Raw genomic sequence first — 27,231 nt, forward strand, 5'->3', positions numbered from 1 at the left:
TTGTTGTGAAATTAAACAAACTCTTTGATAAAAAAATGTTTTAATTTGATTTAAAATGAATTAAACATCTTGTTTTTATTGATTTTTATTGAAACTAATATAAGCGCAAACCGGAAATAAAATGAGTTAGATATAGCTTATTGGCTACAGCCAAAGCTTCCCTTTACCTGTGATTGGACGTCCCTGGACGATCTAGCCTCCGATTGGATAGTGTCCTCCAATAGTGGCCCATGCGGTAGTATTGTCAAACAGCAATGGCAGCCCTGCAGCTAGGTGTGTATAGTGTTTATTCATACGATTTTTACGCGTTAATCGAGATTTTTCCAAACATTTTTGATTTTTAATCATTGCCTTCCCTTTTTTTTATTGGGATGGAATTATGACGTGAAATGCTAATGTATCGTTAGCTTATATGTGTTGAGATTTGGTCAATTGAAATGACAGGCTTGTCACTCTTATGTTCGTTTAAACTAGCATAACCTCAGTCCATGTCTAAACTTTGATTTTTAATGGTAATCGATTGCTAATCCATCTTAATGTTTCGCGGTGAAGAAAAGCAGCGAGGCCGATATGCTGCCCTCGCCATCGCTGCAGTGGTGATAGTGGTGGGGATCCCTTTATGGTGGAAGACAACGCAGACGTACCGCGCCTGGCTGCCGTTTTCTGAGATCAGCGAGCTCGCCACGCTACGGGTACACATCCAGGAACCTCTGTTTAGCATGAATCATGTTTTTTAACTGTGATCATTTAACTGTGCGTTTCCTTTGGGTGTGATTCCCAGCTCCAGCTAAGTGTTGATATAGAGGTGATCTTCTCTCGGGGCACACTGACCCCAGAACAGCAGAAAAAGGTTCCACTTAGCCATGTTAAAGAAAAAGAGCATGAAGTGGATGGTCAGTGACAGCTTTCTTCATTCAACTATTCATAAGCCATGCCATTAACAACTATTTTCCACAAAGGGATTGATTAAAAACACATTTTCTATTTACTTTTCAGGTAAAACAGGTTTGCGGTACAAATTTGAAACCAAATACCGCATTGCCACTATAATGGAGGAAGATGCCTTGAATCAGCCCAGTGCGGCAGGTAGAGACATTAACTTTGGCCACAAAGAGTTTTTCGCATACTTCCTTTGCCTTGGAAAATCTAGCATGTATGTAAAATGATCCATGTTCAAAGGATAGGGAGGCACAGATTTGTTTAAAGTTGCATATAGATCTCATTAAATGCTGTCAGTAGGATAAACAAGTGTTTTCATTTATAAATAAATAATGTTAACCAAATCTACAAATCTTTTTTCCCTCTCTCTGCACAGAGGCGGATCTTTCTCTACATATGCTCACAGAAAGTGCATGTGGATCCGTGGTTGTGTATGTGATCCCGGAGTCCTCCACCTTATTGCCACAAGTGAGATCTAGGGCATGCATACACTGAAAACATAAACATAATAGTTTAAACCTAATTAAATTCTTTTTGGCTCTTTGATCTCAGGACGTGAAAGTATATGTTGGGCGACGGCGCACTGCACTGCTTCGTTCCACTACCATTAGAAGTTCGTGGACTTTAAAGGAGGCCCTTTCTAGTCTGGATCCACAAGTGGAGCAGATAGTGAACACCATGTCCTTCAGTCACCAGGATATTATAGCTGCTTTGAGTGACCGTGTCCGCTTAGCCAAAGTGACTAAGGAGAGTATGGCAGATAGCATGAGGGCCATTAAATCCAGTCCGGGTGAGGATCATTACTCTTGTTTTTGTCCTTTAGCATTATCATTTAAGATCATTTAAGATGATCTGGTACCAGGTGGTCAGTTTGGAAAGATCCCTGTTAACACTGTTTTTGGATTTACTTGTGATCAGACTGTCGATGGACATATCTGAGCGGTGTCTTCCTTTTTCTCTTTGGTGTTTTAGGCTATGAGATCACATTCAGCCTGCTCAACCCAGACCCAAAGTCACACAATGTTCAATGGAATATCGAGGGTGCCGTTCATAGCTACATTCAACCTCTGCTGAATAAACTTGCTCCCATAGCCAACTTTTCTGTTGACTCGCAGGTACATAGTTATTCCTACTACATTTTCTTTTAACTGGAAAGTATTCTGTAGTTTATCATAAAAAGTTTAAAACATGATCTTCTTTTCAGATTCTCTATTTTGCTGTTCTGGGTGTTAACCCTCGATTTGACAACAATGTTTCTGCATACACACTGAGTGCAGACAGTCTGTCACATGTCATTAACCCTGTGGAGGCCAGACTAGGTGAGTTAGAATTAGAACTTTGAATTAGAAGAATAGTTTGAGTTTGTACACTTACTCCAGTTTACTCTTTTTTTTTACTAACCTCTCCCTCACAGGTTCTAATGCAGCTTCCTCTAACCCCGTATTGAACTTCCTGCTGTATGTGCCAGATGCCCACCATTCTCCTCTCTTCATCAAAGACCGCAGCAAACGGGAGGCGCCCTCCAATGCTTTTCACAGCCCCCGCTGGGGTGGGATCATGGTATATTAATATTTACGGTAGATTTGTTATTTCATGTTCAATGATGCATGTTATAAACAGATCTGTGTTATAAACTTGATTTTTTTTATCTCTATCTTAGGTGTACAATGTGAATGACATGTATGGACCTGAAGCTCAACTTCCTGTAGACATAAATATTAATATGGCTAAAGTAATGGGTGTATTCTTGGCACAATTACGGTTAGTTCCTGTATGTTTCCTTTTATATATCAATGAAAGTATTTGTTTATTGTATTGTAGGGGTGTAATAAAATGCTCAGCTTGTGATTCAATGCAATACTAGGCTTACTAACATTAACATTTCCAATTATAGTTATTTTTTTAAATAATTGACAACACTCTATATTTTAATTAAACTTTTTGTATGTAAATGTGCACAAAAAAATTGATCTGTCACAGAAAAATGAAACAAAATTTAAACCGATTTAAGATTTCAGAAAGGAATTAAGGCAGCTCAACCTCGAGAGAAAATACTTTATAGCAGGAAAGGCGCAAATAAAAAATATAAAAAAAATTATTGGAGCATTAAATCGTCATCTTAAAACAATAAGCATATCGTTTTGTTACAAATTTTATTTTTTGTATTTATCTAAAATTAGAGGAGCATCTGAATGTGTATTGTTTGGAAGCTTTATAAAATGCTATTTGCAAAATAGACTAATGTATATTTCCCCTCTACTTTTACTTTTGTATCATTTTCTGTTGCTCACTGCATTTCCAGACTTATGTTGGGTGTGCAGCACACGCCTCCCCCTCCAGGTTTCATGCTCCAGAGTCCAGGCAGTGCTGGATTGGCTGATTGGGAGCTGGACCGACTCCTTTGGAGCCGCAGCGTTGAGAACATAGCCACCGCCAGCACCACCATCACCTCTCTTGCTCAGCTGCTCGACCAGATTGGTAACATTGTCATCAATGATAATATCGCTCAGCAGGTAGGGATCCGCACAGACTTATACTTTGTTTGACATACACATTGAAGACTGAATGAATTCTAAAGTAACTATGTTTTGCACAGGTCTCCAATGCAGTGACCTCACTACAGTCTGCTGTCGCCGAGTTGGAGGCTGGGAACTTGGCGTTTGCACTCCAGTACAGCAGGGAAGCCATTTTGGCCTCAGAGAGGGCCTTTTTCAACCCATCACTTTTGCATCTTCTCTATTTTCCAGATGATCAGAAGTTTGCCATCTACATTCCTCTTTTCTTACCCATGTGTGTACCTATTGTACTCTCGTTGCTGAAAATTGGGAAAGAAACTAAGCGGATGCGAGCAGAAAAGCAAACCAAAAATGACTGAGAAGAGGGTGCATGCACACAGACAGCTGCACTTGCAAGAGTGATGTGGTTTTACAAATTCTTTAAAAGACAGCATGTGTACATTTTATATTTATTATGTCGGGGTGTAGCAGAGTCATCAAATTAGAAAAATATTGTGATGCTACATTGAAGTGTGTCATGGTGTGAATTCTGGGATGCTGCTTCGGTTTTACCAGAGCTATGCTGAAATATTTGAATGAAATGAAAAATTATTCTGTTTGCAGTCTGTAACACTGGATATTTCTGTTTTATTATTATATTTTTTATTCATTTTGAGTAATGTTGTTATCAAAGCCATAACCCAAAATAAATTTCTACCTAAAAAATTATCAAAATAACCAGAAATGTTTTTTTTAATTAGCTTATTTACATTTTTCTTTATTGTTAATATATATTTTTTATAGCAGCCTGTGTTATTTACTACATTATGCAAATTTTGTAGTACGAGGTAGTGTCATACATTTTTGTCCAAGAATCCCACAGTTTGAAATGTGTTTTTGTTCCGTGCCAGAATATTCAGGCTGAGCTTTATTACACTACTAAACCTTATTAAATACTACATGTATTGCACCTGTGTTCTACATTTCCAGCTTTTTGGAGCCAGAAATGTATTTTTATTTCTTCTAGTGCGCGTCTCGCACAAATAATTTGAAATATTTCACAATTCAGTCAGACTCGTATCACTCCGCGCGGCGTAGCTCCGTTTGCGCAGGCGCGAGTGTGTGTTGTGAGGGTGAATGTGTCGGCGCCATATTGTTAAGGATCTTATTGTTTTTCCGTTCTCGATAGCTAGTTCTCAACATTGTTAGCATATCTTCGCGTTGAAAATGTCCGGCAGTGTTATCCGAGGCCCTGCAGGAAACAACGACTGTCGGATTTACGTGGGTAATTTACCTCCCGATATTCGCACCAAGGACGTCGAGGATGTGTTTTATAAATACGGAGCGATTCGGGATATCGACCTTAAAAACAGAAGAGGGGGTCCGCCGTTTGCATTCGTGGAGTTTGAAGATCCAAGGTAAACACACAAACCAAAAGATCTTTCCTAACTGTTACATGGATCGGATCTAACTTTCGTGAACAGAGTGCTGTTTTGAAATCCTGCAGTTATCACTTTAAAACACCACTAATTAATATCTTTATTTTATGGTTTAATTGTGAATTCCTATATACAAATGAAAGTTGAGTACATATTGTCTTTTATATATATTTTAAGCATAACAAGGGAAGTTTAAAAGTAGCCGTGAAATGTACCTGTCATGTTGACCGGTATCTATCAAACAAAAAATATAGTTTTTTTTGATAAAGGAAATTTTGTGTTTTTATTTTGCACAAAAAAAATACAAATAGTTGTGTAACTTCAAAACCATTACAAAACGTCTTAGTGTTTTTGTTAGGTTTTAGTGATCCACCTGATAATATCCCACCATTCAAAGCCAATACATTACCAGAGAGCCCCACAAAGACCATTACAGTTTTTGTTGAATCACTACAAGTCCCATTAAATCCGTTTGAATTTCTGTGATGGTTTCTATTTTATTTTTATGACTTGTTTAAACACTGCTGCATGGAAATGTACCTGTTTATTTTGTATGCCTTCACTATTTAGGGATGCAGAGGATGCTGTATACGGACGAGATGGCTATGACTATGATGGCTATCGCCTTCGAGTGGAGTTCCCAAGGAGCGGAAGGGGAGGTGGAAGAGGTGGAGGTGGAGGTGGAGGTGGAGGGGGTGGCGGTGGCGGTGGCGGTGGAGTTGGAGCTCCAAGAGGCAGATATGGTCCCCCATCTAGGCGCTCTGAGTACAGGGTCATAGTGTCAGGTAAGTAGATGAGTAGACTGTTCATATAAAAATGTCTCTGTCCTTCCCCCGTTCTCAAAACAGGTCTTTCAAGAAATCTGAGAACTTCTGCATATTGATTCTGATTAACAATAAGGAATGCCACGACTGGATAATTTTTTTGTGTAAATGATTTTAACGAACAAATGTTTTTCCAGGACTTCCTCCTAGTGGCAGCTGGCAGGACCTTAAGGATCACATGCGTGAAGCAGGTGATGTATGTTATGCTGACGTATTCCGGGATGGCACCGGCGTTGTGGAGTTTGTGCGCAAAGAAGACATGACCTACGCCGTTCGAAAGCTGGATAACACTAAATTCCGGTCACACGAGGTAGGTGTGAGTTTATAAATGTAGACCGCCATTGGACAGGACAGGGCATAGCTTAAGGATTTGGGAATTTCAAGGTAAGATTGATGTCAGAGACCCATGATGGAGCAACATGGACTAGAAGGATCCATGGAATGGATCTTTTGAATGTAAGTGAGCCATGTTCAGAAAGAACCTCTGTCATTTGGCATAGCGCTCTTAAATCTAAGTCTACATCAATTGAGCCATAAATTAGATTTTGGTAACCTTGAATGAAAGTCCTCCATTAGAAATCATTCCGATTGTGTGTTCCTCAGGGGGAAACGGCTTACATCCGCGTAAAAGTGGATGGCCCGCGCAGCCCCAGTTACGGGCGCTCGCGCTCTCGCAGCCGCAGCAAGACTCGCAGCCGGAGCAACAGCCGCAGTCGCAGCTACTCACCACGCCGCAGCCGAGGATCACCCCGTTACTCGCCCCGCCACAGCCGCTCTCGTTCCCGTACCTAAACATCCACTTCACAGCTAATAGGCTGGCCACAATCATACACCCTGTGTCACCTTCTACTGGACCCACTGTTGTATTTCATTGCTCTCTCAATTCATTTTGTCTTTCCACTTTCCCCAGATTGCTTTCTCTCATTTTTATCGTATAATATTCCAAAATTGTTTTGATGATTTTTATTCGCTAAACACAGCTAAGAGTAGCTTAACGGATGTTCTCCTTCCTCTCTCTTCTCTCCCTATCGATTCTTTTTTTGTTGTCTTCTATCCCATGACCCTGTCATGTCTTCGTCTTGCATTCACATTTAAACTGGATCTTTATACTCATCCCTTGTACTATATTTGAAACAAGGAACATGTTGAAATGCTTTGAATAGTTCTGTTTTGAAGGATTAATATGATACTGTTTTTATTTTGTTAACAATGTTCGTTTTTTACTTTTCCTGGGGTGAGAATTTTTTTATTTTGTTGCAAAATGTATTTTTTACCTTTTCATGTCTTTCTATAGACAACAGAAGAGCAGGATTAAAGAAAGCTTTGGAATAAAGGATTTTGAAGCAAAGTTCATTCATATTAGGATAAAGCGTTTTTGGAGGAGGAGGAGCAGGCATTTCATTTAAGGCAATGGTATGACCGCAAGCAGCTTTAGTCACCTTTAAAAAAAAAGGCAGTTTTTATTTTTTTAAAGACGTCCAGTACTCTGGAATTTCTTAGTTCGGTAACACATTAGTTTTGCTTTGGCATTTCCCCCCTTCACAACACTCCCTTTCCCGTTTTTTATTTATTTCTCACTGGTCATTGCTGCTTAAGCGTGCATGCGTACTGTCTGGATGTTGCAAAGCTTGTGCATACATTAAGACAGCATTATTTTTCTGTTTTGAGCGTTTCGTGTTTAAATCCAAAAACATTTTTGCCTGTTGTCCAGAATGTGCTGGGAGTTTTCCTCTATTGATCCCCATGTAGATTTATAAACCAATCAGAAAAAAAGCTTGTGCAGTTGTTCAAGGAAAGTGTCTTTTGTGCTGTATGTGAGTTATGCTTGTTTTTCCAATTTATAAGCACAATATAACGTGTTTAGAAGGTGCTCTTACTTACTTCCAGGGCATATCATAGTCTGGTATCCTTTTTTATCGTTTACAAAGGGGAGAAAAACAGACCGCTCCAATTTCTAGAAACATTGATAGATAACACAGAAGCTCTTCATTTAGCTGTGATTCTAACTTGTTACCTCCCTCTCTTTGATTTTGCCGGTATTCAAAGGTTTGGATTGGAGGAAGGGCTCACAGTGTCCCGATCCTTGGAGCCGGATCATTGGATCAGTTCAGGATCAGGATTAGGATTAGGATAAGGATGGATACATACATGGAGCGGGATCATTTTACCGGGAGCGGGAACCATAGGAGAGGATCCCAACCCCAGCCCCCACTTCCCCCCACCAAACCGCAATTAAAGGAGTTAAACACAGGAAAGGATACCCGATGTCTTAATTGGCTTCTCTAAAACCAAATTCATTCTTTTTTCGTGGAGACCCAATGATGCGCGCAGAAGGTATCCAGGCTGTTTTGTTTTGAGATAAGTTTTTTGGTGTTAAAAGGAGCAGAGCAAGGAACCAGAAGGCTGGATCAGTTGCTTTGGATGGAATCCACATGAGGAGCGTGGTAAATAGATGGGAATTAGTGGGAGGGTGGGTAATAGGCACACTTTGAATGGGATGTTGTAGATTATTTAGGGTTTCAAAAACATATTACTTTTACATTTGTTGGTATTTGTTGTGTTGGCAGTGGTGTTCCCCTCACAATTAAGTTTCTAGTTATAGTGTTCTCTTTCACCCTTTAAATAAAGATTAAATGTCCAATTGACACACTTTTTGTGGTTATTGCTTCTTATTTCTTGATATCTGTTTTACTCTTTGTTGTTTGGTCTGGAACAAGGTGTTCAAACAATTATAAATGATGCAGATTAAAGGGCAGTTCGTACATATCTTAAAGGGATAGTTCAACCAAAAAGGAAAATTCTGTTATCTACTCTGTTTCAAGCCTGTTTTGATTTTTTGGCTAAACACAAAAATAAATAAATTTTTGGGGCACTATTCACTATTATAGTAGTAAACAAATCTATAATGATAGTCAATGGTGCCCAGAACTGTTTAGTTACCGACATTGTTTAAAATATTGTTTTGTGGTATACATAACAAAATTGTGAATACAGGTTTGTAACAATTTGAGGGTGAGTAAATGATCACAAAAGTTTCATTTTTGGGCAAGCTTTTCCTTTAAAGGTGTTATTACACTCAAGATGTAAGTAAAATATATTGGTGGCAATTTAAAGGGGTTTAGCAACATTTGGAGAAATGAAACTATAACAAAAATTGCTGTGGTAATCTTTAAAAACATAATATTGCCTGAACAAAAACGTCTTTCACTACTTCATAGGCAATCGTTATTAACACAAGTATTTTTGATATTTTCTACACTACACATGACATGTAGCTTAGTAGTTGGTATGACATGGCATTTTCACTGTCACACAAGATTAAAATTAACATGATTAGAATTGTTATAATTTGAAATGCAGTAAATGGTTAAGAATATCTTTATCTTACATAGACCTTTTGTTAAAAAACTGCTTTATTGTTAGATTTATTTAGCCAAATCTCAGAATTGTGCAAGGTTCATTTATCTTAAAATTTTTAGTGTGTTTGATGATTTTGATATTTTGAGTTCCAGTGAGACAGAAATAAGAAGTCACTTAACTCAAAAATGTGAAGTCTGAGTGATTCCCTGCATGATTTGTTTAGTCTGGATGCTGGAAGTAAATCTCAATATAAGGTGTTATTTTATATATGTATATCACGATTACAACGGGAAGAGGATTATAAATGTTTAGTTTTCTGTTATTTAAAGAGTTTTGTAACATTAGTGATTTTAAGGGGTTACCATTGTGCAGACGAGTAGAGCATTTGCCTATGATGAAAACAGACTTATTTAAAATCTTCCAAATAAATTGTTTTAATTTTACTGTTCATATGTGTTTAGCGTTCTTTACTCAAATGAATTGAGTTTATCAACTCAGTTTTGAGATAAGTTTCCACAAATTTGATCTTAACTTAACAGGGTTTATGAAGCACATGACGTGTGTACATAGAACATCTTTGTCTTAACTTTTTTGGAACCACTATGAAAGTGTTAAGTTATATTTTCCTATGACGCCCCGAAATTATATTTTGTTTATAAAAAACAATATGTTAAACTACATAATCATGGAAAATAATGCAAATTATTTTTGCTAACAGCTGCTGACAGGTTTGCTAGAAACAGCAAGGTCTTTTGATACAAAAGGCTGAGACATCGTACGGTGTGACAGATATTGTCTACCGGTGTGACGGATAATGTCCTCTGGTGTAACAACCGTACTGTCAGGAGAAGGTCTTTTTAAGAAGCATTTTAAACAATTGAATATTAATATAATAATAATAATTGTATAAAAATAACAAATTTCTTATTCATTTTTGATATTTTTGTGGTGTTCTCAAGTGAAATAGTTACATTAATTACAATTTTTCTGATGTTTTGCTGAAAATGTATCATTGTAAGTGACATAAAGTAACTAAAATGTGATATTTCTTTGGTTTTGAGAAAGAAAGAAGTGAGGGAGAAAAATGCATGGAAAGGAGAGCACACAGAGAGCAAATTAACAATGATTCATACAGAATGGAGAAGATCCTAAGAGAATGTTACAGAAATAATATAAAAATGATTCCTTATGGAAAGAGCAGCCTTATACTTAATTAACATTTACATTAATATAGTTTTAAAATCAATCAGTTTGGCTGTGCAGTAGGAGACACTAGAAAAGTTTCAGTAACATACTGAATGACCTTGACAAACAAAATATGTTTCTACATTTTTTTCTTACTTTTAACCATAGACTGTAATGTTATGTCTATTGTGGCAGGGTAAGAGATACAACGGACACAAGACGGCGGGTGTAAACAACCCTGGAAGGGAATTTATTGTGACAAATGGTGAACAAGTCCAAAAGTGACAACCCGGGTGCTCGTGTGATTTGGCTCCTTATTGCTCATTCGCTTGTCTCTGCAGGATAGAAAGGACACAGGGTTAGTCTGGGTGAGAAACAAGCCCCAGAGTGGTGAGTGCACGTGGCTTTTATGCCGTTTCCTAGGCGATGCTGATCCTGGATCTGTACCCCCGCCACACTATGAATGAATGAATTAATTAGTTAATTAATCATACAAATATTGTCATGTGTTGTCTATGAATTAAATAAATAAATCACAAATATTGTTAAAGTTAAAATTTTAAAAGTGCAATACCTCTCACTTTCTCATTTAATGCAATAACTACCATTTCTGTACTTTGGTGTGACATAATGTCCAATGGTGTGACGCACAGAAAAGAACCACACATTTGTTTTTATCTCATAATATCTTAAAGAACAGCTTGCAGCAGGGGAGATATAGTCATCACTCTTATTAAAATAGTAACATTTTAAGCAGTTTTGAGAGGATGACAGCGAATTTTTTCTCATATTTATTGAAAACATGTAAATGGGAAAAATAATGTAATTTATAATTTCATAAATAACACTTCATTAAAATTAGAGTCTAATGAAGAATATAGATCTCTCTCATGCTATTTGTATATGTTATTAAGATATTTTGCGACGTCACACCATAGGACATTTTAGTAAAAATGCTAAAAAAAACGAGAACTTATTTATATTTTTGGAACTTCAGACTTCACCCTGCATAACTATATGTACTTTTTCTTCAGAATTGGTGTTTAACAAAGAAAAAACTTTTTACCTTAACATTTACATTTTTTGGAGGTAAACACCATTTTGGTACCCACTACATGCATGAAAGGTTACATTTCTCATTGAATGTGAAGAGCTGATTGAATAATATATCAGCCAACCCCATAGACTTAAGGCTGGGTTATTCGGCATTACTGGGTCATACAACGTCATATCCGTTTGTGCCGTGTGGGAAAGAAGAAAACAATCCATTACAATCAATGCGTGTGGACCTCATTTGGCAATTAATCTTAGATCGTATGTTTCTTAATTGCAATACTGAACTGTTATTTTAATAAAATAAAGCTTAAAAACTAACCAATCACCATGTATAAACACATAATTAAATACATTTCTTTACCACTGATATCAAACATCAACATAATAACAGAAATATACGTGTTCTTATTTTACTCCCCTTTGTTAAAAAAAACAGCATATGCTGGGTTAGGTAGGTTTTGATGCTGGTTCGACCAGATTAAACCAGCTTTTGATCAACACATGACCAGCATCAAAACATACCAACCCAGCATATGCAGGTTTTATCAACAGTAAGATGTTTGCTGTCAATGGACGTCTATGCGGGAAACCGTTGAGTGCTGTAGTCAAGCTTTAATGAACATGGGTTAACAATAATATAGACTGTTGAATGACCCTCGGGTACTGACGTCACAGTTGTCACCTAGCTGGATACTCAATAAGGTACAAAAAATGTCGCAAGCCGTTTGGGTCGTTTCATCAGTCTTTGAAACCGCCCGGACTCTCACACCTAATACGGCTGGATTTTCTATGTATCTTGCTCTGTTGAACGGTAAACGTGATTTTATGTAGAGCGATCTGGCTATCGCCATGCATTTCTAATGAAAGGGGAAAAAGAACCATCGCGTCCCCATACGCCGACTCCTTCCCAGACCGCGCCCCCAGCTATGTCACGACACTAACCAAGTCTATTGGTCGGTGGACGTAAGCGTCTGTGTCCAGCATGGGCCCAGTTAGCACCGGTGCATTATGGGATGAAATAAAATGCGGGCAGTGGGAAGCTAGTGGAAAACGCTCGAACTTGCGGGGTGAGGCCGCGAAGAAACCAATCAGAGAGCCGGTGCAGTACGGTGGGCGGGGCTCGCCGGGTTTCGTGACGCGCAGTTGGATGTGAGTTACGAGGGCAGCCGCATGGGTAGAGTTACGAATTAAATAGTGGTTAGAGAAGTCAAGCGTGAAGCACAGCGGCTCAAGAAAAGCCTGAACCAAACAGTGTCCTAGTGTAAAAACACCACAAGAGGTGAGCTGTGTGGATTTTATTTCATGTGCATGCATCCGAAGTCTTGTATGTGAGGTTTATGAGGGAAATTACGCATGCGTTTATTTGCATACGTTTTGACAAGTTCGGTATTAAGCGCGGTTGCATCATGGGCACGCTGCGTCTGTCGGCGTTGTACATCTAGTTCGCATTACATATGCATAGCGTCATTGCTGTTCGGTTTGATGACAAAGACGTAATGGCGAAAGCAACAGAAAACGCTGCGTAAATTGTTTCAATGGGAGATAAATGGGGCGCTGGCGTGACATGAAAGTTAGAAGTGCTCGCCGTCTGGAGAGAAAGGCTGTTATGTAATTCTGATAATGATGAGAGTAGATGCTGAGGACATCACCGCCGTGTGGCCTCAGCCCTGGACACCAGAGGCCAGACAGAGGTTTTATGTTGACACCCGAGCACTCCGTTGAAAGTTATTTTGATTTGAAGTTAAAAGGCCACAGTCTGTAGCGACCTCAGTATGTAATGTGAGGTTATATCAGCCCTCTCTATATAAAAGTCAGACACCTGTGATGTGTAAATTATTCATTGTCCTTTGCAGCCTAACTTACACTCCTGCTCAAATGAAATTCAAGCCTTAACTTATGCTTTAATCTTCTTACTTGTGCAACTGCATAGTTTCCCATATAATACACACACACACATAGATTATAGTTGGTGTTCATAAGAAACAATAGTTTATATGGCTATATTTTTCCTTTCAGGAGCCCGCTAAAATGATTCCTGTTACAGATTTCCAATTTGTCATAGTTTAATTTGCAAACAATACAATGCAGGTAATGATAAATGCTGATAAAAAAGATTAAAATAATAAACAAGCTTTTTCCTAAGCATTTTATCATTCTTGTTTTTTTATTGTTTTCATGTCATGGTTTGGTTATTGTCAGGAATGCAGAATGTTTGGTGTGGAACACTTAAAATAGGCCTTTAAGGCCCAGTTTCAAAGACTTGACTTAAGCACGGATCATACGTTAGTTAAATTTGAGAATTTAAGAAAACAAGAAAGAACATTTAATGCCATGCATCTTGAGGCAAAACAATGGCAGTGAGTATGATATTTATTTACAAAGTTAGTTCAAGTTAAGAAAACTTCAACCTTATTTTTTGTCTGTAATTTCGAGGAATATTTTCAGTAACTTAAGATGGATAAAGATGTGTTTACTACACTTTGTCATACATCCTCTTACTGTTAGATTTCATCCATCTTTTCCCTCTCCTGGGCCCAACTGAGAGTGTCTGAGAGTCCTGTAGAGGGATCTGATTGAGGTGGCCTCCTTTTTCTCAAATCATGACTGCACGTTTCTTTTTTCGTAGATGCACTAGTTCTTTAATAAGCTGATTGGAAAGGTAGATGACTTCGTAAACTCAGACAGGTTCAAAGCAGGCCATTCACATCGGTTTCTGATTTAAAACTAACATTTCTTTGGCTTATTGCAAATATTACTTCCAAATCGTTCATTGACAATTCTCACTGTATTTTCTGCTTTTGTATCCTAACTTTTAGCGCGTGGTATGTGAATATGTGGTATGTTCTTTCGTTGTATTCACAGCTATCATGACTGACAGAAAGGCAGTAATAAAGAATGCTGATATGTCTGAAGACATGCAGCAGGATGCAGTGGATTGTGCAACACAGGCCATGGAGAAGTACAACATCGAAAAGGATATTGCTGCTTATATCAAGAAGGTTGTTATTTATAATTAAATTAAATTAATTAAATATTTATAATTGACAGTACAACGTGCTTCAAAATAAAAGCAATACTATTCTAATATATCAGTGCTTACTTTTGCTTAAAGAAGCCTTTTAAGAGATCATGTTTGTTTGAGAATACTGGTGGTCCCACTAAAATATCTGTTTTCTTCTTGCTCTTTAAACAGGAATTTGATAAGAAGTATAATCCGACATGGCATTGCATTGTGGGACGAAACTTTGGCAGTTACGTAACACATGAAACAAAGCATTTCATCTACTTCTACCTGGGTCAAGTGGCCATTCTTCTCTTCAAATCGGGCTGAAGGAACATCTGTCATTTATGAAAGCTTGGACATCGGCTCCAAAACTGGACTGTGATGCACTGATGGCTTGAGCCACTCTCAGATACATACACACAGACACGCATACACACACAACAATGCTTACATTCTGTTCCACATACACATTCATGACTTTAGCTATAGAGGCTGTGCATAAATGCATAGACCATGTATAATATTTAATTTGTATATGTGGCAATACAGTAACGTTTGCTTTCTGTAGTTGCACGAGTTGAAGCAACAAGATGATTTATGTTCATTTTTCCAAGTCCAGATTTGTTTTTGCACTGAAGTTGTACAAAATGCTTTAATCGCTGCCTTTAAATGATATTAAAGTTTATGTCATACGTATTTTGCTTATTTGTGTAAAGCAATTATTTTTGCCTAACATTGTTTTTTTTTTTTTTAACGCTAGCTGTATGGTCTAAATTTAAAAGCTTCATGAATGATACTGTAAGATGGTCAATTGTCTTCATTACCTTTCTATGACGTGCAAGCTGAACAATCTTCTCTGGATAGGAGAGCACTTTTTCTGCTGAGGCAGGTAGTTTGCTGGTCGAGTTTGGTTACTAATGAGCCGATCCGTCTGGAAACACAGGACCATTAAAAGCATACTACACCTACTGGATTTCACGGACAAGCATCTACAAAAGGCTTTTGTCCCTTTTTTTCCGCCTTGGGAAAGCAAGGGTTCTCCTCGCAAACCTTTAGTCACAATGACACTAAATCTCTCCTAGAGGAATGGTAGACCCACTCCAAATATGTTCTGTATCTATTCCTGTTTAGGATAAGCATCCTTGTCTGATATTTGAGACCAGGGCCTGAATTCACAAAACGTTTTATCGTACCACCAAGAGCACTCCTAAACGACAGTTAAAGTTTTTAGTTTCCTCTTAAAACCTATTTACAACGCTGCTGAAAGCAACTTTTACTAAGGAGGAAGGGCTGGGTTTTTCCTCGTTGCTATGGGTGATGTCAGCAAGCTTACTGACTATGCCCATAGTGGTTGGCTAACAGGAGATGGATCTCTGTGAGTCATTTAATCATAAAAATGTTAAAGCACGAGGAATCAAGCGATAGATTTAAATTAAGATCTTAAAATAAAATTGTAGTTATGTTCAAATATAGTTGTTACCATATTCAAAATAAGATTATGGACAATACGCCTAAATTACTAATTAAATAAGTAAAACATTGATTTGCAGATAACTTTTTTATTGTGCATTCCAATTCTTATTAAACAAACTGCAGTTATTTTTATTAAGTAATAACACAATGAAAACATGATTTGTTGAATTTTTTTGAATGAAGTTAAAAAAGGCTTTTGCAAATAAAACAGATAACATAAGTATTATTCCTGAAAAAGTGCATGTACTGTATCAATGAAGTGTCATTCTGTTTATTGAGCAACTATTCCGATTGTTCACATGGATTTAGGACTTCATCTTCTAATACAACACTTGAGAAAATTAACCATGATTTTCCTGTTGTACCCATAGTTGTCTTTAATAATAACAAACATGGTCTTACAATTGTAACCTGATATTTCTAGTACTAAAATAATTAAAATTATAGTTATTCATTTGAATAAATCAACCATCATACAATTATGAAAGTATTGAAACAAAACGTTGTTGGAATCTTCCTAAAATGAAAACGTACCAACAACATAAACATTGAGTGTCATTGTGTGACCTAACTTCCGGTAGGTAGACATCCGCAAAGAATCGGTACCTATTGAGTCGTTTTAATTTAATGGAAAAAATATTTAATAAAAGATTGATACAAATTAATATAAATAAAATATAAAATAAATTGATACTAGACCGATAACTAAACACAAACCGGAAGTTAACTTCGGGACAGGCGCGTGGGTCCGATGAAACATGCATAACGGTAAAATACAAACGTGGAAGTAAATTAATACAAATAAAATTCGTAAATATAAATGAACCTAAAACTTTTATTTTGAAAGGAGAACTTCCGGTCGACCTAGGATGTGGTTGGTGGTTGCCATAGTAAAGCCGCTATTTAGACAGTGTTAAGATGGCGGGTAAGGCAAAGCTCTTTGATTCCAACTGTAACTTTTCATCTAACGTTAATCGTAACGCGGACAGATTTCAGTCCAGATCGTTCGATAATTCATTGAGGTTTAAGTCACCATCAAAAGCGCAACATACAGAAACGCAGGATCAGATCGGTCGCTGCTTTAATAAACTGAGATCACTGAGGCCCTCTGACAACCCAACTCTAAAAACTGAGCTTAATTTACTATTCGACCAGCTGATTTCAGAAAACTACATTAACATCACTCATGACAACATTCCTACACAGGTACGATTCACTTTTCTCATGTTTTCCTAATGCGTAAAGTTACGTCGCATGCGGCTCAATAGTGCTGTCAGAAGTGTCATCATACAAGCCTGTTACACCTTAAAGCTGCCCAGCAGATACGCATGTCACTAAGTAAAGATGTTATTTTCAATAGGTTGTGTGTGATCTGCTTGTGCACGCAAGCCGTCTGGTTCCTCTCAGCCAGGAGCATCTGGTCATCAAACTGTGCCAATTGATTCATCAGCTTCTAAACCAACTGCAGGTATGTAGCGGTCACATTAAAGATTCTCATGGCTCTTTATTCTGATAGGTAACCCACATTACTGTTCAATCACAGGTAATAGTGGATGAGCAAACGCTTGATGTTTTGGTGTCATACTGCACTCGTGCTCTGAGGACATGCAACTCCTGGACGCACCCAGAAGTGATGCTCTCCCTCTCATCACTGGTCTATGGAAATGGATACAAATGTCAGTGGGTAAGAGTGACTGATCCGGTAACTAATCTTATCTAGTACAACATAAAAATAAGTTAATATTAACAATAATAATACTTTTCCTGTAGCATCTTCCAGATCTTCTTGGAGAAGCTGGTGTTCTGGTGAGATACGGTGATCCTGTTCAGCCTGACATGGAGCTGCGTCGCTCTGCTGTGCATTGCATAGCTAATCTATGCCTTAGGTGGGCTGCTTCTTTATTACTAGTTGACTACATTCTTTTAATGCAGAATGAAGACAAATCATTTGAAGAGTTTGATTTGAATTGGCTTGGACTTGCATTGCGTTCTTCGGGCACTGTTTTTTTTTCTCCACAAGGGGAGAAATTATTTCATTGACTCACGCTTGAGTTTTTCCAGACCTGTATGTTTTTGTTCTGTTGAGCACAAGAGAAGAGACTTTGTGGAAGGCAGAAAACAAAGTATTTTTGGGGCACTATTGACTACCATTGCAGTTTTGTTTTCCTACTATGGTAGCTAGTATTGACCTAGAACTGTTTTTCCTTTCGTTTTCCAAATATCTCACATTTATACAGGTTTGGAACAACTTGAGGGCAAGTAAATGATGACAGAATTGTTAATTAACTATCCTTTTAAGACATGACTTCTTTACTCGTTTACCTGCTAATGCAAAATGTGATATTTAAATGGTTATTCAAATATGTCACACTGTATGCTTGCTTCATTTTTTCATAGTTTAGAACAGGCTATTGCTCTTCTTTATAAAGTAAATATTAGACACTTCTATTCTTCTGTACAGTGAAATGATTTACACTTGTGTTTTCTGTAGTGTTTCTGGTCAGCCATGTTTAGAGGATCCGTATAAAGGTGTATGCTATGGAATCCTTCTGCGCACACTACAGTCCCCAAAACCGCCTAATGTGGAGGATATCATCTTCTGTACAGTCAGTATTCAACGTTTATGTTGACACCATTTTGCCCGGATTGTTTTTAATCTTGCAAGTTTACGTATTCTATCTCTGTTTCAGTTATTGCATAGTGCTCTGAGAGGAATGCAGTGTTTTCTTAATGGGGGAAAATGGAAAGCTGTGCCAAACCAGGATCTAGGCACCTTACTGGCTGTATTTAAAGTAAATAACAATTCTATATGCATTTCAATTGAAATTTATTTATTTGGCAGACTCTTTTAACCGAAGCGACTTACAAGGAGGAGAGCATATAAAAGTTTGAATGTTAAAGTAGAGCGTAGTGATTGGTCGAATACTGCATGCGAGATGCTTCTTACCATATATTTTGACGGTCTTAGTCAAATCATACCACTAACTGACATAGATTTGTGGGGGTGTGGTTACACAAGTCGTTTCAGGCGGGTCTGTGTGAGCATTCACTTTAGATCGAATGCATCTTTTTGTTCGGACCCTTTAATTTTTGCAATGTTACGTGTCTTATACATGAATGGGCAACTTATAACACACGGAAAATATATTATTAGGGGTAAAATCAGGGTCTCTTGAGGAGTCTCTTCAGAAGCTATACGTGTGGTCAGTAAATATGGGTCTTGTATATTTACTTGTAGACCTTTTTGCAAGATGTAAACCACATTGGTCCAGAAGCACTTCCTTCCTGTATTTACTTAATAAAAATAAACATTTAGGTTAAATTCAAACCTTTTGGTTGGTTGTATTTTTTTCTAACGCTTTTGTAGTGTCCAAAATAAAAAAGGAAGTGCTGTTATGTCTTAAAATTAATCAAGTAAATAGTCTATAACCTTTAATATCATTTTAACTTTTGGTGACACTTTGAACTTTGAGTTGAATTTGATTATATCTCCTGCTTCTAAAATCCTAAATTGTTTAAAGTAGATGAACATTTTAACATTAACATCTATGCATTTGGCAGACGCTTTTATCCAAAGCAATAGTGCATTTAAGGTACATTTTACACAATACAAGCAAATGTGTTAATAATTTTGCTCTTGTGCATTTTAATTTGATTCAGAATGTACAGGGACTCAATGTAACCTTTAATATGTGTTTGACCGTGGCAGAGATACATGTTCCACGGGCTGCCGGGAATAAATGTGGAAATGCCACCGGTGTTGTACCCAGCACCTCTTCCTCAGTACGAAACCCTTCCTGCTCCAAAACCTGAATCCTCGCAAGACTCAACTGCTCAGAAAAAAACTACAGGGGTGCGTAGCCAGAGCATTACAGCGAATAAGTTAAAGTCATGGAATATGTGAACACAAAAAACATAATTTCTCCCTGTATTGTACACTCTTGAGTGTATAAACATACAGTAGATAAACTCTGATCATATTTTAACTTTTTATCTCTAAGCAGAACAAGAAACGTAAATCTCGTGGGAAGGGGAAGAAAGCTGGAGCTGAGGGTACGAGGGGTGAGGAAGATGGAGAGAGTGAAACTGGAGCAGGTGGTGTGGATCACCCGTCATGCAGTGTTTGGTCAACCGACATGCAATCACCATGTGTGACTTCTCCATCCAGAGTGACTCCACATCTCCAGTCCTCCTGGGTAAAAGGAAGTTCTGACTCTGAATTCTCCGACCCAGAGGGAGGAATGCAAACTAAACTCAGGTTTGACCCTTGGACATTGTCCTCAAAGCTTTCTTACCTTATGTCAGATAAAACATTTACTAGTAGTGACCTAGAATATAAATGTATATTTTTGGTGTCATCTAGGTTATATCAAGCGCGTGTGCGTCAGAGTGCGCTACAGTGTTTCCTAGGTGTTGTCAGATGTGTTGAAAAACGTGTCCTCTATGGCTACTGGTCATCCTTTGTTCCTGATGCTCCTGGGATTGGAGGTCCTCCTCCTCTCACTCTCTTGACCATTGCTTTGAAGGACCCTTCTCCAAAGGTAACACAAACCTACTGATTTCATTTCTTTCATTATGGCTGCTGTTTGGTTTATGACGCACATCTTTCGCTCAGGTGCGGGCTGGCTCGCTGCAGGTTTTGTCAGCTCTACTAGAAGGTTCACGACAGTTTCTATCCACCGCCGAAGACACCAGCGCACCCCGCCAGGCCTTCACGCCTTTCTCTGCCACGTTAGCTGCCAGTATCAGAGAGCTACATCGCTGCTTACTGCTAGCGGCCCTCGCAGAGTCCTCATACCAGACCCTCACTCAAGTCTTGAAAGTAACAGAACCTAAATAAGAGTAAATAAGTGATTCTCACAGCTGTTTAGCCACTTTTTTCACAATGAATATGGAAATGTTTGTTTTTTTACTTAGTGCCTTGCTCACTTGGTGTCCAGTGTGCCTTATAACCGTCTAAGACCAGGACTGCTGAGTCCACTATGGAAACAGATCCGTCCATATGTGCGTCACAGAGGTAATATCACAAAACCAGGGACAGTTCACCCAAAAATGAATATTTTGTCATTTATTCAACCTCTAATTGTTTCAAACCTTGCCTCAGCCGAACTTGGTTTTCGCTTGTTTTTCATAGAAGTAATGCAGGACTGACCAAAAGTACAAATCTGACGTCTGCCATTTATTTCAGAGTACTTATAGTTTTTAGTTAAAACTAAAATAAAACCAAATTGGACTTGTATAGCATTATAGAAAACTTATATGTAGGTAACTTATATAGCAATATGCAAAAATAAATAAATAAAAAACAAACAAAAACAAGAATGCTAACTTGTATGGCAATTTACAAAACTAAACAAATAAATGAATACAAACTCAAATAAATGTAACTTGTATACCAATATAAAAAACGAAACAAAATAAAATAATAAAGAAACATTATATTAAATAAAAATATTTTAATAACTTCTGGGGGTAATAATAGCAACAATAGCACTGCAGACTTTGAAATGACACATTGGTCAATAATTCATTACAGAATTTTTACTTTTGAGTTATTTACAAAGATCAAGCCAATCCAAGTATTCATCATCATCCATCTTCCTCCCGTTCTTATTAGATGTGAACGTGCGTGTGTCCAGTCTCACGCTCTTCGGTGCATTAGTGTCAACTCAAGCCCCTCTGCCTGAGATCCATCTGCTATTACATCAGCCTGGCTCCACGTCCAGCCACAGCACACCAGGCGTCACGACACCTCAGGAGCTGTCTCAAAATTGGAGACAGCCGGTACGAAGAGAGGAAGAAACCTCTGCATCTCCAGGAGGAGGAGCTGAGGGTGCTGTGGAGGGGCAGTGTTGGCTCCTGCAGTTGTGTGTGGCTCTGATCACGCAGCCCCGCGAGGAACCCTGTTCAGATAGTGATGCTGGGGGGTCTGGTGCTGCAGCGCTCGAACCTTCACCTGTTCGACTTGAAGCACTGCAGGTGAGGCTTCTGTTGGTCTCCAAAATGTATAAGTATACATGTAAAACCAGACACATAAGGATTTGTGTGGATGCAGATAATTTCTGTGTCTGATAGTTTGTGTGTGGGTTTATTTCAGGTTTTGGCTCATCTGGTAAAGGCTTACTTCTCATTGGTTCAGACGTCTCTTTTGGAGCTGGGTCAACTCGGCACCCGGTGTCTAACAGAATCGGACCCTTCTGTACAACTGCACGGCACTAAAGTATTAAATCATTTCTTTCACGTTCCTTATTGTTTATTCTTCATAGATTTTTTGTATTAAATAGGTTTTACATTTTTGTATGCAAATTTATCCTATCGTGGGATGGCAACAATTTAGAAAAAACGTACAATGAAGATACATCTCGCTTATGTTATTTTTTATGATAAATATAAAAAATCACACAATAAAATCTTTGGCTTCACCAAGTCACACCATAGGAGACACTTATTTGTCAACTACCCACAAATAAACTTGAGAGGGAAACAATCTATTTCCTATATAAGCTAAATATAAGATCTATAACATTCTTGTTTTGCGTCTTTTCCCAGCTTCTGGAAGAACTGGGGACATGCATTATCCAGCACTACAGAGCTGATGTTGATACTCACAGTGCTAAACGTGTGCCAGTTTGCCAGGTAACCAACAGTGAACTAAAAACACTTCTTAACAGTCATGATTGTGAATGTAATGCTGGTCTGCTGTCGCTGACAGGTGGTTCAGTTCTGGTCAGAGGTCTTGGGTGGTCCGCTGATCGGAGCCTTACAAAATGAGCAGCACCCCACCCTACAGACCAGTGCGTGCGACACCCTCTCCTCCATCTTACCTCAGGCCTTCAGCCAGCTGCCCGTGAGTGTTGAGCAAGCGTTTTTGGAGAGCTTATGATAAGATTAAGATAAATGTGGACGCGGTTTATGTGAGAATGTGTGCATCAACATTTGCAGGATAAGACACAGGTGCTGTGTATCACGATTCTGCTGGGACTGACGTATAGCGACAACTCTCTGGTCAAAGCAGCGGCGGTCAGAGCTCTGGGGGTTTATATTCTGTTCCCCTGTCTGAGAGAGGTAACAGATAAAATTGGTCAAATACAATGTGAGCTTTATAATAGCATCTGTAATGTGCATTCAGTTTCCACATATTATTTTCTTCATTTGATTAGAATTTTTATTGAATTAGGATGTAATGTAACTATCAATAAAGTTGTTTTGATGAATGTTGGTAACCAAACAACACTGGCCCCCATTGACTTCCGTTGTAAGGTCACAAAACCACTGAGACATTTCTTAAAATATCTTCTTTTGTGTTTTACAGAAGAAAGATTCATATACAGGTTTTGAATGACATTAGTGTGAATAAATGATGTTTTAGTGAGCTTTTCCGCTAATGGCGGTTAATAACCCCTCACAAAAATGCTACTTACCACATTTGCTAATCATAATTCTAACTCTTATGTGTCGCCTTCACAGGATGTGATGTTTGTGGCAGACACAGCCAACGCCATCCTCACTGCTCTAGACGACCGCTCGCCCAACGTCCGAGCAAAAGCCGCTTGGTCGCTCGGCAACCTTACCGACACACTCATCGTCAACATGTGAGAGTCAAACATTCACAATAGCTTGCATGTGTTTATGTTAAAAATCTAGCTGGATTATATAGTGTTGGTTCTATATCCTTTTGTAGGCAGTCAGTGGGGCTGGAGTTTCAGCAGGAGTTCTCTGATATGCTGCTGCTCAACATGCTCAGATCGGCCACTAAAGCCTCGGGAGATAAAGACAGGGTAAATCCAGGGTGACAGATAAAACTTATTAAGCGTATATTTCATGTTGTTGTGGCTCAAACCTTGAAAGCAAACCTCAACCTTAAATATTAAACCCAAGTGTGCTTCTATAAGATCAAATTTGTATTGTTTTATTCTATTTTACGTACTAGAGATAGTAATCAAATCTTTATTTGATTAAGAAGCAATTTATCTAACCGCCTTAAAAGTGTCTTCAGGTGTCTGTAAATTTAATTACTGTGCGAAAAAACTGATGTGTCTTGTGTTACAGGTAAAGAGCAACGCTGTTCGTGCGCTGGGGAATCTGCTGCACTTCCTGCAGCCGGGGCATCTGGGTAAACCTGTGTTTGTTCAGCCTCTTCAGGAGGCCATGAAGGCGCTCATCGATACGGTTAGAGGGGACGCTACCATGAAAGTCCGCTGGAACGCCTGCTATGCACTGGGGAATGCTTTTAGAAATCCCAACCTACCATTTGGTGAGTACAGATACACAAAAGCAGAATTTAGTATCTAGTATCTGAAGTTTATAAGATGATGAAATTTACATCACACACGCAATTTTACATCTTATCTCTAATATTTTCCCATCAGGTACAGCTTTCTGGTCCACTGATGCTTACTCTGCCCTATCCCACGTTGTAACTTCCTGCAAGAACTTCAAAGTACGCATCAAATCCGCCGCTGCGCTTTCCATCCCAGTGACACGAGACCGCTACGGAGACGCTTGCATGTTCGCCGAGGTCTGGCACGCTTTGGCACAGGCACTTGAACATAGTGAAGAAACTGAAGATTTCCTTGAATACCGTTACTGCGCTAGTTTACGCACCCAGCTCTGTCACGCTCTCCTACATCTACTGTCTGTATGCGGCTTTGATGACCTTCCAGCAGTGAGGTCATCACTGAATGACCAATCAAGACCAATCCTAAAAGACTTCCTAGTTCGTTACCTTAGCGATAAAGATGTGGCTTTGGTTGCCGGGGGTGATGGCGTTGAGGAGGATGAAACAGAGGATCACACAGCGACTGAAGATGGATTGATGGTGCTCAGTGAGACATTGAGGAGACTGAAGGAACTCCAGCGAGAGGCTGTGACGGACAGCAGTGAAGACCTGATGACTGTGCTTGATTTTCTGGAGGATTTAGTGAGAGATGCTGAGGTGATGAAAGAAGCAGATTGCAAAGTTTCTATTTTTACACACAGCGAAGCACCACAGAAAACAAGTTGAGATGAAAGAAACAATCAGCTGTGATAAAGCCGTATGACAAGACTGTATGACATTTAAGACGGTCTTTTTTAACTTAAATTAAAAACGAATTTGTATATATCGCAATGTTATTAAAACCATGGACTACAGATCGTTCACAAGTAGTACATCATTAAGACCCTATATACTGAAGCAACATCATTTTTGGCAAATTGCATTTTTAATCCATAAAAAAATTTTTTTCTCTGTCCTCAAGAAATTTCCTTGTGCCTTCAAAATGAGGTCTCATTTTGCACATGTAAAATATGCTTTTTATAAAAGGACACAAACTCTCATTAAAAAATCGTGTTCAACATATTTGGCGACTGAATGGTCTCTTTTCTTTCTAAGTTGTCAGTAAAAACCTCAAATGTATTTGTATTCTCAGTAATATTACCATCAAGTGAAAGAAACTTTCCCACTTACACTGTTTAGTTTTAATTTAACCTTTTTACACGTATTTCAGGTTGACGTTATGTAATAAATCAGAAGATTAGAGTCATCATGCTTTACTACAGAATTCCCCACGAGGCATCAGTTTGGGTCCTGTTCAATTTAGCATGTACCTTTTTTACCTTGGTCTACTTCTCAGATCCCTGAGTTTCGCATAGATTATAAAATTATCGTGCTTACCTATAAGGCCTTGGATGGCATTGCGCCACAAACCATTCTGAACTTTTAACTGTATACTGTATTCCGACTTGGTTGTCAATGGTGGCCAAGACCTGTTTTATTACAAGCATTCTTACAAATATCTTTCTCTGTGTTCATCAGAACAAATTAATGTAAACAGATTTGGAACAACTTTAAGAGTCAATAACTATTGATTACTTTAAAAGTAATGTAATTGAATTAAATTAATATAGAATAAAGTAATTTAAATAAAATTGTGATATTACAACCAAACTGTATAACAGAAGTTAACTTTAGGGCAGGCGCTGTAGATTATTTTTGATAACAAAAAACGTTACTTTGCTAAACATGTCTCTCCAATATTTTGAATTTATCGATACCAAGCTCAACCGCTAGATGTCAATGAGCGTCAAAACTGCAGAACCCATTCAACAATTTTTTTATTTAATTAAATTGATGTATGTCAAAATTCAACAAATCATTTATTTAATACAATTATTATACCACAAAATAGGCTAATAATGTAAATTAATATGGACATATATTAGATTTTTATTTAACGAGATTAAGCAAAACAAAGTAATAAATACGATTTTATAATATTTATATTTAAATAAAATGTGTGCTTTTCACTATAATATTGTATAATGTAATGTGTCATTGTCGGTCAGGGTTTCTGATATTGACATAATTATGACGCGTTCTCTCTGGTCTATATAAGGTTCTGCATCACACTAGTAGTGGTGGGTTTGATTTATGGCGTGAAGGTGAAGGAAACTTGTTTGTTGACTCCTCCCGATCGTCCGAACATCTCAGGTTGCTTAAGCGATTAAAGCAGCACCACAGAAACACCTTTAGTGACTTTGTTGCATTCTACCGTTCACGATCTAGGGCATGAATTCACCAGTTGTTTAACTTTCGATGCCTTATTATTATTATCAGCCCATAACATCATTTGTAGTATGATGAATTAAGAAAGGAAGCTTATAAATCCTACGACCACCTGGATATACCATCCTGCGTTGTCAGGGTCTGACCGTGAAGGCCTGTCACCTCCAGTCCCAGCGAGAGCATTAGAGCCCAATGGTAAGTCTGGCCTTGGTTACTGAACCCTTCCAGAAAAAAACTGATATCTGCTGATGTCTGCTGTATTTGATAAGTCACATTTAGTTTTATTCAGACCAACAGTTTCAAAGTGCGTTCAATTTTTCAAAACTGTTATACATTTTTATATCAACCCCCCCACCAGCTTCTGTACCTCAGTATATTTTGACACATTCTCTCAGATGTATAAGTGCTTGAATTTGTGCTTCAAAGTTGTTTTCTTGTATCTATAGGCATCCCCCGTAGGCATATCCCCTTCATACCAGATCTTGTACTTTAGTGAGTGTAATAAAATAACTCAATTCATAAGTGCTTGACTGCTTGCAGAAACGTTAAGAATTTTTCCTTTTTCAGTGTAATGCTCCTGAATTAAGCCCTGTTATGACACCGAAGCCTCTATCTGATATATCACAATATGTTTTCGAAGTTGGGTTACATTTTGTTCTCTCCGTCCACCAGTTTCAAAGCTCTTTTATTTGTCGAAACCTACATTTTGGTCTAGTTTTTCATGTCAATCATTGGATGAACAGTTGTCTCATTTATCTACTATAATTTGTTCACAATAGGTTCTGCACAAGGTCCGACATTCGGTGCAGAGGAAATGACAACAAATCCCCCACCGCATCAGCTTCTATACCTCAGTGAGTTTAAGTCTAAGATTTATAATTGCTTGAATGTGTACAGAAACTGTCTTCAA

General features: G+C 38.2%; 4 protein-coding genes across 5 annotated transcripts; all 4 read left to right on the forward strand.

Annotated features, from left to right (window-relative positions):
* The first annotated feature begins 230 nt into the window (after positions 1–230).
* On the forward strand, positions 231–4,322 carry pigs (phosphatidylinositol glycan anchor biosynthesis, class S). The gene is made up of 12 exons (XM_056730738.1): positions 231–273; positions 553–692; positions 782–893; positions 997–1,086; positions 1,316–1,407; positions 1,492–1,729; positions 1,912–2,054; positions 2,144–2,258; positions 2,354–2,499; positions 2,600–2,700; positions 3,242–3,452; positions 3,536–4,322. Exons 1-12 carry the CDS (start codon positions 255–257, stop codon positions 3,812–3,814), a joined length of 1,686 nt encoding a protein of 561 aa, XP_056586716.1. The 5' UTR covers positions 231–254; the 3' UTR covers positions 3,815–4,322.
* Positions 4,323–4,529: 207 nt separating this feature from the next.
* Positions 4,530–8,342, forward strand: srsf1b (serine and arginine rich splicing factor 1b). Of its 2 annotated transcripts, XR_008904667.1 has the most exons (5): positions 4,530–4,852; positions 5,444–5,658; positions 5,835–6,007; positions 6,301–7,110; positions 7,744–8,342. XR_008904667.1 is itself a non-coding variant. In XM_056730739.1 (4 exons), the coding sequence occupies exons 1-4, from the start codon at positions 4,662–4,664 to the stop codon at positions 6,487–6,489; spliced, it is 768 nt and encodes a 255-aa protein (XP_056586717.1). In that variant the 5' UTR covers positions 4,530–4,661; the 3' UTR covers positions 6,490–8,342. The 2 variants fall into 2 exon arrangements, 1 of the variants encoding a protein (XP_056586717.1); XM_056730739.1 differs by having other exon boundaries at positions 6,301–8,342.
* Positions 8,343–12,417: 4,075 nt separating this feature from the next.
* dynll2b (dynein, light chain, LC8-type 2b) lies at positions 12,418–14,998 on the forward strand. The gene is made up of 3 exons (XM_056730740.1): positions 12,418–12,577; positions 14,161–14,297; positions 14,492–14,998. The coding sequence occupies exons 2-3, from the start codon at positions 14,166–14,168 to the stop codon at positions 14,627–14,629; spliced, it is 270 nt and encodes an 89-aa protein (XP_056586718.1). The 5' UTR covers positions 12,418–12,577; positions 14,161–14,165; the 3' UTR covers positions 14,630–14,998.
* A 1,684-nt stretch (positions 14,999–16,682) lies between these two features.
* heatr6 (HEAT repeat containing 6) lies at positions 16,683–25,115 on the forward strand. Its single transcript, XM_056730140.1, has 20 exons — positions 16,683–16,981; positions 17,136–17,243; positions 17,319–17,459; positions 17,546–17,661; positions 18,267–18,381; positions 18,466–18,567; positions 19,485–19,628; positions 19,780–20,033; positions 20,139–20,316; positions 20,391–20,597; positions 20,693–20,792; positions 21,393–21,754; positions 21,873–21,995; positions 22,325–22,411; positions 22,488–22,622; positions 22,718–22,840; positions 23,243–23,367; positions 23,457–23,553; positions 23,825–24,029; positions 24,145–25,115. The coding sequence occupies exons 1-20, from the start codon at positions 16,694–16,696 to the stop codon at positions 24,777–24,779; spliced, it is 3,645 nt and encodes a 1,214-aa protein (XP_056586118.1). The 5' UTR covers positions 16,683–16,693; the 3' UTR covers positions 24,780–25,115.
* The last annotated feature ends 2,116 nt before the right edge of the window (positions 25,116–27,231 follow it).

The sequence above is a fragment of the Triplophysa dalaica genome, chromosome 19 (genome assembly GCF_015846415.1).
Source record: "Triplophysa dalaica isolate WHDGS20190420 chromosome 19, ASM1584641v1, whole genome shotgun sequence".
NCBI classification, from domain to species: Eukaryota; Metazoa; Chordata; class Actinopteri; order Cypriniformes; family Nemacheilidae; genus Triplophysa; species Triplophysa dalaica.